At 38.0% G+C, this 17,244-nt stretch overlaps 1 protein-coding gene across 3 annotated transcripts in view; it reads left to right on the forward strand.

The window, feature by feature from the left end:
• Positions 1–15,882, forward strand: part of pof1b (POF1B actin binding protein) — a 108,952-nt gene extending 93,070 nt beyond the window's left edge. For all 3 annotated transcript variants that reach the window (XM_072270538.1, XM_072270537.1, XM_072270535.1), the window contains 5 exons: positions 4,237–4,350; positions 6,828–6,956; positions 9,663–9,730; positions 14,287–14,406; positions 14,641–15,882. In XM_072270538.1, the coding sequence (XP_072126639.1) occupies positions 4,237–4,350; positions 6,828–6,956; positions 9,663–9,730; positions 14,287–14,389 (414 nt within the window). In that variant the 3' untranslated portion in view covers positions 14,390–14,406; positions 14,641–15,882. The remainder of the gene's footprint in view (positions 1–4,236; positions 4,351–6,827; positions 6,957–9,662; positions 9,731–14,286; positions 14,407–14,640) is intronic.
• Positions 15,883–17,244: the final 1,362 nt, after the last annotated feature.

Raw genomic sequence — 17,244 nt, forward strand, 5'->3', positions numbered from 1 at the left:
TCCCATCAATGACAAGTATAACATTATGAATATTAATGGGGGGGATGGATGATCTACTGGGGGGGGGTGGAACTGCAGCAACTGGGTCTCTGGCACTGAGTCTGGTGCTGTGGCTCAGTAAGGAAGGGGGCAGAGACTAGGAATACAGTGGTAATCGGAGATGCCATTGTGAGAGGCGTAGACAGGAGAGTCTGTGGACACGCTAGAGAGACCCAGATGTTAGGTATTACCTCCCAAGTGCCCGGGTCAGGGACGTGTCTGATCATGTCCACGACATTCTAAAGGGGGAGGATGAGCAGCCAGGTGTCTTGATATATGTTGGTATGAATGACACAGGAAGGAAAAGAGAAGAGGACCTAAAGAAAGAATTTAGAGTTCTAGGTAGATAGCTGGAAAACCACGACCTTCAGAGTAACATTGTTAGGATTGCTGCCTATGCCGTGTGCCAGTGAGGACAAGAATAGGATGATTTTGCCGATGAATGCATGGTTGAGGAGCAGGTGCAGGGGGCAGAGTTCCAGATTTCTGGATTATTGGGATCTCTTCTGGGGAAGGTAGGAACTGTACCAAAGGGACGGGCCACACCTGAACCCAAGGGGGAGTAATATCCTTGCAGGCTGGTTTGCTAGAGCTTTTGGGAAGGGTTTAAACTAATTTGGCAGGGCGATGGGATCCAGAGTGATGGGGCTGAGGATAGGGATGTTGGTTTACAAGCAGAGGTAGTGTGTAGTGAGGGTGTTGGGAAGAACAGCTAGATGTTCGGGCAAAATTACAGTCAATGGAATGGGTTGCAGTGTAAAAGGGAGACAAAATTGAAAAGGGTGTCAAATACAGGACTGAAGGTGTTATATTTGAATGTATGTTGTATACGAAATAAGGTAGATGATATTATTGTGCAGTTAATGATTGACAGGTATGATGTTGTGAGTATCACAGAGTCATAGCTGAAAGATTGTAGTTGGGAGCTTAACACCCAAGGATGCACCTAGTTTCAAAAAGGACAGGCAGTTAGGCAGAGGTGTTGGGTGGCTCTTTTGGTTTAAAAAAATGCTTAGAAAGAGATGACTTTGGATCAACAGATGTAGAAACCTTGTGGGTAGAGTTAAGAGACTGCAAGGATAAGAAGACCCTGATGGGAGTTTACAGGCCTCCGAACAGTAGCCAAGATATGGTCTACAAATTACAGTGGGAGATAGAAAAAGCATGTCTAAAAGGTAATGTTACATTAGTCATGGGGGATTTCAATATGCAGATAGACTGGGAAAATTAAGTTGATGCTAGATCTCCAGAGAGAATTTGTGGAATGCCTCCAAGATGGCTTTCTGGAATAGCTTGTGGTTGAGCCCACTAGGTGATCAATGATTGTGGATTAGGTGTTGTGTAATGGATCAGATATGATAAAGGTGCTTGAGGTAAAGGAACCCTTGGGGAAAAGTAATCATAATATGATAGAATTCACCCTGCAATTTGAGAGAGAGTAGTTAAAGTCAGATGTATTAGTATTACAGTGGAGTAAAGGGAATTACAGAGGTATGAGGAGGAGCTAGACAAAGTTGATTGGAAGGGGACACTAGCAGGGTTGATGGCAGAACAGCAATGGCTGGAGTTTCTGGGAGCAATTAGGAATGCACCGGATAGAAACGTCCCAAAGAAATATGAACATAAGTTAGCTGATAATATAAAAAATGATACTAAAAGTTTTTTTTCCAGATATATAAAGAGTAAAAGGTGAGAGTAGATATTGGACCACTGAAAATAACACTGGAGAGATAGTAATGGGGACAAGGAAATAGCAGATGAACTGAATAAGAATTTTGCTTCAGTCTTCACTGTGGAAGGCACTAGCAGTATGCCGGAAGTTCAACAGTATCAAGGGGCAGAAGTGAGTGCAATTTGCTATTAGTAGGGAGATGGAGCTTGTGAACTGAAAGCCTATAGGTCGATAAGTCACCTGGATCGATGGACTACACCACAGGCTTCTAAAAGAGCTAGATGAAATGATTGTGGCAGTATTAGTAATGATCTGTCATTAGTCAATAGTTTCTGGCATAGTTTCAGAGGACTGGAAAATTACAAATGTCACTCCACTTATCAAGAAGCAAGAAGGAAAGGTCAGTTAGCCTGATTGGGAAGATATTGGAGTCGATTGTTAAGGTTGTGGTTTGGGGGTACATGGAAGCATATGACAAATAAGGCCAAATGGAGCATTTATCTTGTCTGACAAATCTGCTGGAATTCTTTGAAGAGATAACAAGCAGGATAGACAAAGGAAAATTGGTAGATGTTGTGTACTTGGATTTTCAGAAGAAATTTGATAAGGTGCCACACATGAGGCTACTAAATACGATAAGAGCCTATGATCTTACAGGAAAGTTGCGAGCATTGGCTGATTGGCAGGATGCTAAGAGTGGGAATAAAGGAACCCTTTTCGTTTTTGCTGCTGGTGTCACAGGTGTGTGTTGGGTCCACTTCTTCTTACGTTGTATGTCAACGATTTGGAAAACTAAATTGATGGCTTTGTGACCAAGTTTGTGGATGATACAATGATAGGTGGAGGGGCAGGTAGTGTTGAGAAAGCAGAGAGGCTACAGAAGGAGTTAGGCAGATAGGGGAATTTGCAAAGAGGTGGCAGATAGATACAGTGTCGGAAAGTGTATGGTCGTGCACTTTCGTAGAAGAAATGAAGCCATAGACTATTTTCTAAACGGGGAGAAGATGCAAAAATCCAAGGTGCAAAGGAATTTGGGATTTCAGGCAGGATTCCCTGAAGGTTAGTTTGCAGGTTGAATTGGTGATGAAGAAGGCATCTGCAATGCTAGCATTCATTTCAAGAGGACTAGAATATAAAAGCAAGGATGCAATGCTAAGGCTGTGTAGGGCACTGGTGAGGCCTCACATAGAGTACTGTGAGCAGTTTTGGGCCACTTACTTAAGAAAAGGTGTGCTGACATTGGAGATGGTTCTGAGGTTTACGAGAATGATTGCAGGAATGGAAGGGTTATTGTTTGACTGGTGATTGAAAGGTTTGGGTGAGTCTAGGACCAGAGCACACAGCCTCTGAATAGAGGGACATGCACTTTGAACAGGGATGAAAAATTTCTTTAGCCAGAGGGTGATGAATCTGTTGGATTATTTGCCACAGGCAGTTATGAAAGCCAGGTCACTGAGTGAATTTAAGGTGGAGATTGATGGTTATTGATAAGTCAGAGCATGAAAGATTATGGGGAGAAGATAGGCAAATGGGGCTGAGAGGAAAATGGATCAGCCATGTTGAAATGGCAGAGCAGACTCGACGGGCTGAATGGCCTACTTCTGCTCCTATGTCTTGTAGTCTTATGGTTATAACTCCATTACTTTAACATGTTTCACTTTAGATTATTTCACACTGTATAATTGGCATTTCATGATTACTGGCAAAGTAAGAGTTGTACAAAAAAGAAACGGCCCTTTCAGCACATGATTTGTAATCTTTGTTGAAATCCTCTGTATCCTCTGAGGTTAGAACTTGATTAGCTTTTGGCAGCCAGCAAAGCAACGTGATCACTTCTACATAAACTTAGCCCAGCCCAAACTTTTTAAATCAAGGTCAGAGCCCAAACTTTGTATCACAGAGATTTTTAGAATTCTGCAGCAACTTCCTGGGCCAAATTGCACCTTATGAATTTTTAAATAATTTTATACAAAATGGCTGCATTTCTTTAGTTTCTGAAATGTACAGTTTTTTTATTCCCTGATATTCTATGATTGTGATTAGATCTTGGTTTTACAGTGCAACATGAATGAAATTGTTTGTATAGAATACTATTAAGGCAATTACAATGTATCCTAAATAGCAAATTCTAATTTGTGCATTTTCTGCAGCCAAAATACTTTGACACAATAGTTCATTTTGTGGCAAGTGCACTAGGCTGTATATTTTACTTATTGTCCAGCTTACCCACAAATGGCTGGAAACGGGCCCAGAATTCTGCAGAACAGATTTGTTTTACCCTACGTCACCATGCAAATCTTGGGTGAAAATGAATGCTTTGGATTGCACCTGTTTTTCAGCGAGGATGTTTTTACGTGAGCAGTTGGGTAACTTGTTACAGGATTATGAAGTGTACCAATGAGTATTGCATACATAAAATATAGTGGTGAAGAATACTGATTTCATTGATATTTAATGAATGACTTGGACTTTAACTCGCTGCACAACCATAGTTCTACACTGTCATTATTATTTTCTATTCACAGTTAAGCAAGAGTCCAACCACCACTGCAATACTTAATTCAGAAATTTCAAATAATTACTATGAAATGGTCAATAAACTCCGTGAAGAAAAGGACAAGGAGATCAGTGCTTTAAGGGTATGGAAACTCTTTTTGTTATGTTGACCCATGTGGGAAATTGTAAAATCTTACCACTTGTGCCTGGATTGACTGGAAGACCTATCCAATGAGTCTCACTTCAATATTCTTGCTGTGCAGTTTGTATTTTTGAGTAACTTTTACCTTGTAAGAACAATAATTGGATACAAAATTTTAAAATGACTATTGAATTTGATTTACCCATTGTTGTGAGTCATCTATATAAATAAACTATAATTGAAATCAAAAACCCCGGCAAAGAATTAACGAACCTATTAAAATGTTAGTAGGTGCTGTTCAATTTAAACAAATCCAAAAACCGATAGCCAAGGATTGAAGGAGTTCAGTGTGTCAATAAAATAGAGAAGCTGTGGTGATTCTCCTTGGAACATCAAAAGCTGTGAAATTCAGACAGAGAATTTTAAATCTTGCAGGATAGAAATTAAATGGAGAAACTTTTCCCATTGTCAGAGGGGTCAAGAACGTGGGACACAGAATAAAAGCATGAAAAAGAGAAACATAGAGGGCATGTGAATTTTATTTCACACAGTGAATGGTCATAGGCACCCAAAGATCATGTACACTTCCAGAGGAATTATTTCTATGTTTCTGTGAATCCAGTGAGCTTCCAAGTAAGATTTGGCTAAAGTTAAAGCACAGGAAATTGAGGTTGTTTTAACAGGGAACATAGAATACTGTAGCACAGTATAGGCCCTTGGTCTATGATGTTGTGCCAACTTTTTTAACCTATGCTAAGATCAATCTAACCCTTCCCTCCTACATAGCCTTCCATTTTTCTGTCATCCATGTGCCTAGTGTAAGTGGTTCTTAAATGCCCCCCAATGTATCTATCTGCTTCTACCACCACCCCTGACATGGCGTTCTATGCATTCTCTGTAAGGGAACTCTGACACCCCCCCCCATACATCATTGAAATTATGCCCCTGGTATTATCTATTTCTACTTGATCTCTGCCTCTTTGGAAGTTAACACGAAAGCCAGCAGAAAAAAATGGGCAAGTACTTGAGTTAGAAAGAAGTGACTGAATAAGTAACACCTTCAAGAGCCAAAAATCCAAGATTTGTAATGACACAGGATGGGCTGTATGCTAACCAACATGGTTGCATCATAAAATTAAAAAGACCCATAGACAGGTGAAGTTAATGAACTGTGCGGTTACCTATTTTGGAGTAAGCAGAAATGAAAGGTCATGAGTATGTTTATTTTTCAAAATAGACATTTGTAAGTTGTAGTCCTCTTGGGTACAAAAGTGTTACTTTACTTTTATGCATATTTATGTATCTGTGAAATAGTTTGACATGAAAGCGTTTATCATGGCAAAGTTGTTTTACTCCTTCATTGGTATTGCTCTCTTTCATAGATACTGGAAAATAAACCGGTTTATCTGCTACTTTTCTGAATTCAATGCAATTCTACTATAATAACTCTAATTCTCTGGTGGTATTTTGAGAGAGTTTTTTGATGAAAGTTGCTTTAATATTTCTTGTGCACCGTTTATTGTTAATTGCTTGTTCCAGAATCAAAATTATTATATTTCCTTAGTCAGACTTATTGGGTAGGTGTTTATTTACCAGCTTGGCACCCTGGCACATCCTTTGATATATGTACCCACCTGAATATTTCTCCCAGATTAAATTTATACCTAGTCCTGCTTACTCTGATCTTTATAAATGTGTTTACATCTTAGAAACATATTCAATTTAAATTTCAATTAAATATTTATATTGACATGAAATCTATACTTCCTCCAGTCCAAAGTGCTAACCAGTTGGCATCAGCTTTTAGCTGCTTTGCTATTAGACATTGGTAAGATGACTTCTCTTGTATGAGCACCTTTCCTTTGAAGACTAGCACCATGCCACTTGGATGAATAAAGCACTGTTAAGACTCTTGCAACCCAACTCCAGCTGATGCCTTCCTCCATGAAACTACTGGCCCCAGGTGCCTCAAAAAAAAATGTTCCATCCTTGTATATGCCTTCCTCCCTTCCCACAACTTCAACCTTTAAGTACTCATCCAAACACACCCCACACTGCTTAGGAGAGTCTAATCATTTCTTCCCAACCTTCACCTAAACTCCTAAAATTTACATCTTTCTCTGTTTCTCTCCTTTGATTCTTGCATCTTTGATCAAACTTTGACACTTACCGATTTAGACATTCTTACTGGGCTCTCTGGCCATTTTGTTTAAATTCAATCTCTGTTAAAAGGCGCCATTTCAATGCAGATTGTTGATACTTGTTGTCCAAGCCAACCTTCCCAATGTTTCTTTATCAATTTGGTCAAATCTATTGACAGAAATTTTTGAAAAAAGTCCAATTATTTGGCCTTTTAATAACACTTTAGCCATTTAAAAGCTAGTGTTATCTGGCATCACTGTGTAATGTTCCTTTTGGGGGGGAGGTCATTGTACATATGAACTATTGATATGCCTTATTTATTTACACAACTCTTAGTCGCAAATCAACAACATGAAACGAGAAATGTCATCAGGGCAAGACAGTACCAGCAGCTTGCAAATGAAGTTAATGCAATACAGTAATAGCCTAACTGAGAAGGATTCCATTATCCAAAAAAAGAATGAGGTAAGATCACATGGTTTGTCTCATTTCATTGACACTGTCTCATTTTTGTTGGAATGAATCAATAGTCAAATGTAGAACAATGCTCGGTATTGTGGTCTTGGATTAGCGCTGCTGTGTTCTAAGATGTGCAGTGCCAGCATGGGTTTAGACTTCATATTTTCCATGCACGTCGATCTAAAGCCATCACTTAGAGCCACCTAGCAAGCATTGATTGTGTGGCATCATTTTACGTGTCTGAATTAATTCTGATGCTATCACGCCATGCTTTGCTAACATTTTTAGCTTCAGTAAACTACAAGTTTCTAACTCGTGTCAGTTCTTACTCTGAAGAATGAATAAACTGGAACTGCAACTTCTCAATTCAAAAGATCATTGAACGGAACCATTGATTCTGTTCCTCACTCCATAGCTGTTACTTCCAGTATCTTCTGTTGCATGTTCCAGGTATCCAGCAGCTGCAGTATTCTGTTGCGTCTTACTGTGTGTGTGTGCCTCAAAAGGTCTGTAGCAGATCCATTTTACCTCCTTCCAATCAGTTCAGTTTGGTTGCTCTGTTTCAAAGCTCTTGCTTTTATTGGCGTGGAATATTTTCTGAGTTTTCTTGATTTCCCTCTCTTTGTTTTAGCAGCAGCTTGTGGAAGCATCCAGAAGTGATGTAAACATCTGTAATCTGTTTTCTCTGTGATTTTCTCTGACCCTATGGTGTATTCCAGTGGAATATCTCCAACTTGATATTGTTCTTATTGAAAATTATTTGAATTATTTTATGCCCAGTTTTTCTAAGTTCTTCTTCTATTCTTGGGATCATTCAACAATTTTAATGGTCCTGAGCCGGGACGTTGTGCACTACACCCCTTCTCCACCCAGGAGCCATTCCACCTCTCCAATTGGTTATAAGGAAATGCATGCAACTTCTGTGATGTTAATTGCAAACTACTTTCTATCTGGGAAGGTGTACCTGCACATTTCATTCAGTCCTAGCCATGTGAAGCATTCTGGTTGTCGAGCTTCGACCATGTAAACCAAGGCACTGTTTCAGTAATGCTTCAATCTACCTTCTGGGGATTCAAAGCCGCAGCAAAGTGATGTCAGTATTTGATGATTTTACAGACACGTCTCAGTTTGTAACCACATAAATCACAAGATTTGAAAACCTACCAATTGATGTTATCTCCAGACTGTAACAGACTAGAATTGGAACTCAGCCTATTATAGCCTTGTTGGTAAAATATTACTCCAGTCTAAGCCCGAGGTTATCGAATTAACTTTATTTCTTACATCCTTCACAAACATGAGGAGTAAAAAATCTTTACGTTACGTCTCCATCTAAATGTGCAGTCATAGTAATTTATAATAATTTATAATAAATAGAACAGTCAGTGTAATATAAAGTACACTCAAATCAGTGTAAGTTCATCAGTCTGATGGCCTGGTGGAAGAAGCTGTCCTGGAGCCTGTTGGTCCTGGCTTTTATGCTGTGGTACCACTTCCCGGATGGTAGCAGCTGGAATAGATTGTGGTTGGGATAGCCTGGGTCCCCAATGATCCTATGGGCCCTTTTTACACACCTGTCCTTGTAACTGTCCTGAATCATGGGAAGTTCACAACTACAGGTGCCCTGGGCTGCCCACACCACTCTCCGCAGAGTCCTGCGATTAAGGGAGGTACAGTTTCCATACCAGGCAGTGATGCAGCTAGCCAGGATGCTCTCAATTGTGCCCCTGTAGAAGGTTCTTAGGATTTGGGGGCCCATACCAAACTTCCTCAACCGTCGGAGGTGAAAGAGGTGCCGTTGTGCCTTTTTCACCACACGGCTGGTGTGTACAGACCAACTAGGGTCCTCAGTAATGTGGATGCCGAGGAACTTGAATTGGTGAGGCTGTTTGGGATGGGTGCCCTGCCTTCAGTGGGAGAAGAGCTATTTTGCTGTCATTGGTAAATGATTTCAATAAGCAGGTAGCTTTTGACACCTAGAGAGTGAACATCAGAAGAGTTGATCATTTATAAACCTCAGATGACATTTGATCCATATATTCTAGGAGTTAAATTTAAGTAAGTACACCAGTAAATATAGGAACTCTCAAACGAACAGATGCAATAGAGTTAAACCTGTCTTCACACTTTACTAGAAAGATGTCCTGGCGCTCTGTGACTTCTAATTTATTACTGAATGCTATTGTGTGGGTGTAATTTCAGTCACCAATGCTGAGTGTAATCTTGCTGATCAATAATACTTTTTATAATTGAAAACACACGTGATAGGTTTAACAAGAATAAAGAGAGTGTAAATGTATTTTTAAAAGAGTTCAGCAAAAATACAAGCTATAAAAGCAGTAAAAATAAATCCTGAGAACACGGGGAGTGTCTCAATTTATATGTAGTCAGTGGAACATGGCATTAAATTATTCCCTGGCATGTATGAGGATGTTATCACAATCCTTCTGCAAGCTAGCATGGACAACATTATTTAACCACAGCCACAAGAGGATCAGCTATTATTTGTACAGAAAACAATTGTCAAGACCATGTCTAAAATTTATAAAAAAAAATAAAATGGGTTCCTAAAGTTCATGAAAAGATTCTCTATGATAGCGTTTGGGAATATGTCCTGCTGAGCATTGAATGATATCTTGAGTGCTCCTGTATGAAGAATTGTGGTTGAATTTCCAAGAAAGAGTCTCTGATAACTTTTAATCTCCTTTTTAGGAAATCATGAAACTGAAATCTTCATCACTTGGGTCAAATAATGTGACGCATACAATCATCACAAAACGGTAATCTATGTTAACATTTGTTTAAAAACTGTAAGATTATTAGATTACTACTGACCTGTCAGCAATTGCTTTCAAAAAGTTAGTGCTGTTTTTTCTCTAAAACAGATGTAGTATGCCAATTGTATTGAACCAACATACGGGTACCAACCAATTTGATACTAGTTGTCGCCAATATAATTATAGTCTTGATAAAAGCACTGGAGAATGCCATATCATAAGTTACCAAATAAACATATGGAATATTTCATGGATGAGGTTGTATTGCTGATGTATAGGAGCCTACGGGGATTGTTTATATCTTTGTAAAACTTTTGATTCAGTATTTGATAACTGACAGAAATAATGGTGTTCTTGCATTGCAGCATGACTACCTTTTAATGCAGGGGTCCCCAACCTTTTTTGCACTGTGGACCGGTTTAATATTGACAATATTCTTGTGGACTGGCAGTCAAATACATTGTGTTTACCCAGAAAAAGACTGCCAATTTTTCCCCTGCAAATCCTTTTTGGCGATTCTGTACGGGGGGGGGGAGGTGTTAATCACGACCAGAATATAAGTAATAAGTGGCTAATACACTCAATTTAGTTTCTAAAAGGGTTTATCTAACGAATTTAATATTAGACACAGCGCATATTTTCCTCGCATGAATATAGTGATAAGTTAATTATCAGGGGAGCTTGAAGTAAGTGTTGAATGAACTTCCAGTAGAAGTGGCAGAATCAGGTTCGATATTATCATTTAAAGTAAAACTGGATAGGTATATGGACAGGAAAGGAATGGAGGGTTATAGGCTGAGTGCAGGTCGATGAGGCTAGGTGAGAGTAAGAGTTTGGTGGACTAGAAGGGCCGAGACGGCCTGTTTCCATGCTGTAATTGTTATATGGTTATATAAGTAAGTCAATAGCATCATAACATTTTAAGTAACGTCTGGATATTAAACACACAGCACATATTTTCCCCTTATGAACATATAAAATCATTGCAACGCACCAATATCGCTGAATCGGTGGGAACCCTGGGCTTGTTTCCCTGCAACAAGACGGTCCTATCGAGGGGTGGTGGAAGACAGCGATACTCGAAGGGGGTTCCTTGTATCCAGTCTATTCTGCAATTTAGTTTTCATTGCATTCATTGCAGAGATATGTTGGAAATGGAAGCAATGTTTTCAGTGCTTTTGTGGTTATCTCAGGATATTTAGCCTTGATTTTGATCCAGAATGCCGGCAGAGATGTTATGTCAAACATACTTTTCAGCCCGCCGTCATTTGCAAGCTCGAGGAGTTGATCTCCTTCCCGCGCTGACATGGATGACGCGTGGGTAATGACCTTGCCTTGTGTTCAAGCTCAACAGTGGGTGTGACAGGGAATGAGGAAAGGTGCAGCTGACTCATATTGCCAAATCATATTGTTTCTTTGCGGCCCGGTAGCAAATGCTTTGCAGCCCGGTACCGGTCCGAGGCCTGGTGGTTGGGGACCGCTGTTTTAATGGTTATATTTTCAGTCACTCTCCTCAGTAAAGAAGGAAGAAAAATTACAAGCAATTAAAGTGCAAGAAATAGTGGAGGAATTAATTGTTGCAGTTGTTCAGTTTTATAACAAATGGATTTGAAACCAGAGTATCGGAAACAATATATCGATTATGCATTCTTGGTTGTTGTGTGAGATCTCAAGTTCATGTGGAGTAACTGAGAGACTGACTTTTGAATGATTGAGTCCCAAACAGCATTAGATTCAGCAAAATAGTAGGGCCATCAATTGATGGTTATTAATCCAGAGGATAACGGTGATGCTAAGTGACTGTTTTAATTTGTTATCAAAGAAAAAAAAGACAATAGAAGTTGACGGACCATAGTGATGGTAATACCTTCTTCAGGCTATGCACTTTGGATAACTTCCCACCACCTGCCACTGAGCTTCCAAGACAATTCCTCTCATGCTATTAGGCCCCAGGTTAGCTTCCTCTGGAATAGTTCCCACAGATAGGAAGGATAGTAAATGTAATCTGACTCTGTAAGAAAAGAGGGAGAGAGAAAATAAGGTACTTGTAGATCACGTAGCTTGAAGTTAGTAGAAAGGAAGATGTTATTTGGGAAATGCTAAGAAGGCATTCTAAAAACAACTGGATTGGGCATAGTAATCATAGACTTGCCAAACATTTTTTTTCATAAATCTATTAAAGGTTTTTGAACAGCAAAATGCATAGATTTAGATTTCCACTGCTTTCGAATTCCAGAAGGCCTTGGATAAGGTGTCATACAAGTGCTCTTTAAGCAAACTATGGGGACGCAGATTGAAAATTGGTTAAGGGATTGAAAACTGTAGGAATATGTAGAATATATCACCTAAAACTTAGAACAACACAACAAAGGAGTAGGTCCCTCGGTCCACAATGTTGTGCCGCATCAGCTAAAAATTAAATTTAAAAAATCCCAAAAACTAATCCCTCCTACCTACACATATTCCCCTATCTTCCTCATATCCATGTGCCTATCTAAACGTGTCTTAAAAGCCTCTAATGTATACTACCATACTAGGCAGCACATTCCAGGCATCCACCACTCGCTGAGTAAAAAACTTACCTGTCACATCCCCATTGAACCTACTCCTTCCCACTTTCAATGCTGCCCTCTGGTATTAAACATCTCTACCCCGGGAAAATGATGCTTCCTATCTACTCCATCTATGCTTCTCATAATCTTATAAACCTCTGTTAGATCTTCTCACAACCTCTGCTGCTTCAAAGAAAGCAACCCAATTTGCCCAGCCTCTCATGATAGCCCATACCCTCTAAACCAGGCAACATCTTGGTAAACCTCTTCTGCACCCTCTCTAAAGCCTCAACATTCTTTCTATAGTGGGGTGACCAGAACTGTGTGCAATACTCCAGGTGTGGTTTAACCAGCATTCCATAAAGCTGCAACATAACCTCTTGACTTTTGAATTCAGTGCCTTGAATAATAAAAGCAAGTAGATTGAATTGTGAATAAGTAGATTGAATAAATAGTCATGGTTTGAAATATGGTACAGATTGGTGCTAGATCCAGCTATTAAGTCATTATGGTTTGCTGACTGGAAGTTGTGGGCCCTGAGGAGGTTGTCGATAAGTTAAGAGAGTGGGCAAAGACATTGCAAGTGGAATATAATGGTTGAAAAATAAAGTTATTTACTTTGGTAGGAAAGTAGAAAACTGTATTTTTCTAAAAAGTTAGAAATTGAAAAACATGGGTGTTTAGAGGATCACAACCTGAAAGTTAACATGTAGTTACAGCAACCATTTAGGAAGACAAAAGGTATTTGAAACTTATTTGTTAGAGAATTTGAATCTAAGAGTAGAATTGGTTTGCTCTAATTATATACGGTCCTGGTTAGACTGCACCTGGAATCTTGTGTATAGGTCTGGTGCTCCTACTCAAGAAGACCAGACCTGTAGAGAGGAAATGCAGTGAAAGTTCACCAGTTTCATTACTGAGATGTTGTATGAAGAGAGGTTAAATTAATTAAACCTACAGTATAAAATGTTGAGTTGAAGAGTAAGAGCTAATCTCATTGGAACAGACCAAATTCTTCTGGAGCTTGACATGTTTGATGTGAGAATGATGGTTGCCACAGCTGGAATGCTAGAACCAAGAATCACTGCCTCAAAGACTGAGCTTGAGGTGAAACTTCTTTGCCCAGTACATCATGACTCCTTAAATTTTACAGGTTTTGGGAGGCTCAGTCTAAGCGCATCTTCAAAGTGAAGATTGATAGGTATTTTGATATTAGAAGAAACAAATTATGTGGTTATATGCAGGAAGGTGTTGCTGAGATTTAAAAATTGAGCTGTGATCCATTTGATTGGAAGAGTATACACAAGCAGCCAAGTTGCCTGCACCTCAGCTTGTTTGATAATGTTTCACATCTCATCCATTGGTGGGATGAGGGAAATTTCAATGCTCAAGTTGCTGCAAATGGAGGAAAGAAGAGGTCCAAGGATCATAGAACTAGAGGAGGTGATACAGTAAAGGAAAGGGGAAATCTCTTGGTAGATTTTGAACATGATGAAAATTTGATTTTGTATCCAGAGAAACAATGCTTTGAATTATTCAAATTCAAAATGAACTAATTTACTTTGTTTCAATGAATATATCGGTACTCTGTTATTGTTAACAATATACTTGATTTAAAAAAAATTGACAGTTGAGCAAAATGGCATTCACAGTTGGTGTGATAATTAAGCTTATGAGGAGTTACTGAGTCACATTCCATGGTGTTATGATTGAGGCTGAAGGAACATTGTCCTTATTTAATTTGCTGTGAAAGATTTTATGGCTTCAAGGAAATGTGCTACACAAAAGATTCTGCAAATGCTGCAAATCCAGAGCAACGTTTACAAGATGCTGGAGGAACTCAACAGGTCAGGCAGCATCAATAGAAATGAATAAGCAGTCAACGTTTTGGGCCAAGACCCTTCTTTAGGACCTGAATAGTGAATTGATTTTCCAATTTGTATGTTTACTTCAATTGCTATGTGAATGCTAATGAAGGATAATTTTACCTTTTTGTTAACACTGTAGATACCTTGATTATCCAATTCTGGGCCTTTTGAAAGATGGTAAACCAAATTCACCAAGTAAAGAATTAAAGACTGTTTTAATCCAAAGGAATGGAAGATTTTAAGCAAAATGAAAACACAGGTACATTTCATCTAAGTTTAATTTAATTCTTTCATCTGTTGGGTAACCAGCAGAATGCTCATGAACCCTGTAGTGTTTATTAGAAAGATTTTAACATGCAAAGTTAGATAACTATGGAAGAGCTTAAAGCTACTGATATTGAAGATGGTTTTGCTTATGTTCACACACAGTACATTAGGACTAAATTCTAGAATAATCTTTCATAAAATCCATTCTTTTTATTTTTTCTGTTAGGAATTCGTTTCAGCATACTGAAGACTAATTGAGTGCAGTGGGAGGTACTTAATGGTTTTCGCAACAGAAATTACTCAACATTTTCTCATTTCATGGTGTCCTTTCTTGCTTAGCCAAAATGGATTTTGAAGGGTCTGTATTAGTTTACTTTAAACTGCTGTTTATTATTGTTTAATATATTATTGAAGGCTGTAGGTGTGAGGGTTTGCTATTTTAGTTTGTAATGTTAGAATGAAATCAAATGTAACAAAAAAGGTGAATGGTATGAAGAATAAAGTGCATAAACTGGGAAAGAAAATAAATGCAAGCTAAGAGAGTACCCAATTAATGAGCCAGTGCTTCCTCTTTGCATATTGAATGGTGATAAGTTTTGGTTAATCGTGTATTATTATATGAAAGGCTTTTTTAAAACTATATTTAGTGCCATTTTCACTTGGGCAAAACTGATTTCCAAGTAGCAATACACAAAAGAGCATTTTATTTGTCATTGCTTTTATTTACTTGTAAATGCACCCAAGTATATGTATGCCAATAATTAATTAGGTATTTATAAAAATGGATGACCTTTTTGTTCTGAAGACATTTTGCCGTTGGATTGTGTTTTATTGTAGATGACTAATTCATCAGCATTCTATATAGATTTTAAGGTGTATAGAATTTGGTGACTTTGAATAATTTTTTTCTAAAGATTAAATTTTATTTATATTTAAAATAACATTTGCCAATTAAGAACTAGTGTTCTCTGAACATTAATACACCTTACTTTGAAGTACTGACAATGACATCAACCATTCTAATTTTAAACAAGATCTACTCATTTTTGTTCCACACAAACAATAATATTTGTATTAAGTGAAACACCACTGATTCAAATTTTAGAGACTTGGAGGATAAAACTGATCATTATATACATTGTTTATTTTAGACTTTGTGGCTAAAGAAAATACTCTCAGTGTGCTTTTTTTGTGCAATAAGCAACTTGAAAGTTTTGCAACTGACTTTATTATGTACATATCTCAACTATTCATTTGAATGTTGGAAATTGTTAACTGTATAATCCTACCAGTCTATTAAACAATTGTATAAATTTAACACTTCCTTTTATTTCATACACGCTGGGATGTTAGAAATTGCTTTGTTTTAAGTTAATACAAATAGATCTTTTTTTTTGTATCGCTTGGAAGCTTTTAAGGCTATGATAATTTAAAAGTAGCCAACACCACAGAATGAACTTCTATGTATCCATGAAATTTAAAAAAATAAAATTTTTTGATAAAAATTGCCTTTTGTCACCCTATGTTATTTGTTCTGACACTTGTCTTTTTAAATGAGATCCTAACGCAAACACTAGGCTTACTTTATTACTTGGATTACTTTAATTATGGCTTGTGGCACAAAGGCAGAAAGATTAGACCTTGTTAAATATGGTATCCACTGGACCATCTGCTATCCATAGGCATATATTGCTCAAGAATTGTTTTTTTGTACATAACTATTATTCTATACATTGGAATCAAAACTGTCATTTCTATACCCCTTTAGCTAACGGTGTTTTCTTGCAATTCTCTTTTTAAGGCAAATGTAAAATGCAACAAAAATAAATCAAATGATTGTACTGACCATCACATTGCTGCTAATCTGCCTACATCTGCTCTCCCTTTGTGTACAAATAGACACCAGTTTTGCATTATGTTCAGTGAATGTATATTTGTAAAAATAAAACAGTTACATAAGCTATGAAATTACTTAATATTTTTAGAATTTTTTGCCACTTGCACAAGAGTCTTGGATGCATAAATATTGGTTAAATCAGAATTTATTGTACCCAGTGGCTCAGCTGAACATGTAATGTGCATATTAATTAAACCTGGGCTAAAACAAGTTGGTATTATTGGAGAAGCGACCAAGGCCCACTTTAAGTAGGTTGTCAAAGAACAGGAGTGTTGCAGCTACTTGCAAAGTCTGAAGAGCGATCGTCAATTACTGCTTGCATATGTTTTTTATATCAGAGAGCCATCTTCTGGGTGGACAGACCTGTAAACCGAATAGTTTTATTTACACATTAAATACACACAATCAGTCCACTACTACCATTCTCTAAACACTCCCTCATAAATCATAAGCAATTATTTAATCTAATAATCTTTTGTTCCCTCAGTAACCATAAGAAGCCATATGGCCTTCTCATTCTTAGTAAGATGGGAGCTGATTTGATCCTTTGCTTCAGCTCCATGTAACCCTCAGATTCTTTCTGTCCAAAAAATAACATTCATAGCAATCTGGTGCAGCAAGATTAACAGTTCCTCCTCATACCACTCCTAAATTTATATTCATATCCTATGATTCTTCTCAGCTCCCCAGAGAAAATTACCTTTTTACATTTTAAGGTAGAGGTAGATAAAAGTTTTGAGCTTGAGAGTAAAAGATTATGAGGGGTGGGCAGGAGAGTGGAATTGACATTACAATCAAATCAGCTGTGATCTTACTAAATGCCAGAGCTTTTGGGCTAAGGGAGGTACACCAGCCCTTTCTAATTCATACATACACATCCTATGGGGATCATGGAGTCAAACTCCTTGGCAATTGGATGACATTATAGGTTTT

The sequence above is a fragment of the Mobula birostris genome, chromosome 10 (genome assembly GCF_030028105.1).
Source record: "Mobula birostris isolate sMobBir1 chromosome 10, sMobBir1.hap1, whole genome shotgun sequence".
Taxonomy (NCBI): Eukaryota; Metazoa; Chordata; class Chondrichthyes; order Myliobatiformes; family Myliobatidae; genus Mobula; species Mobula birostris.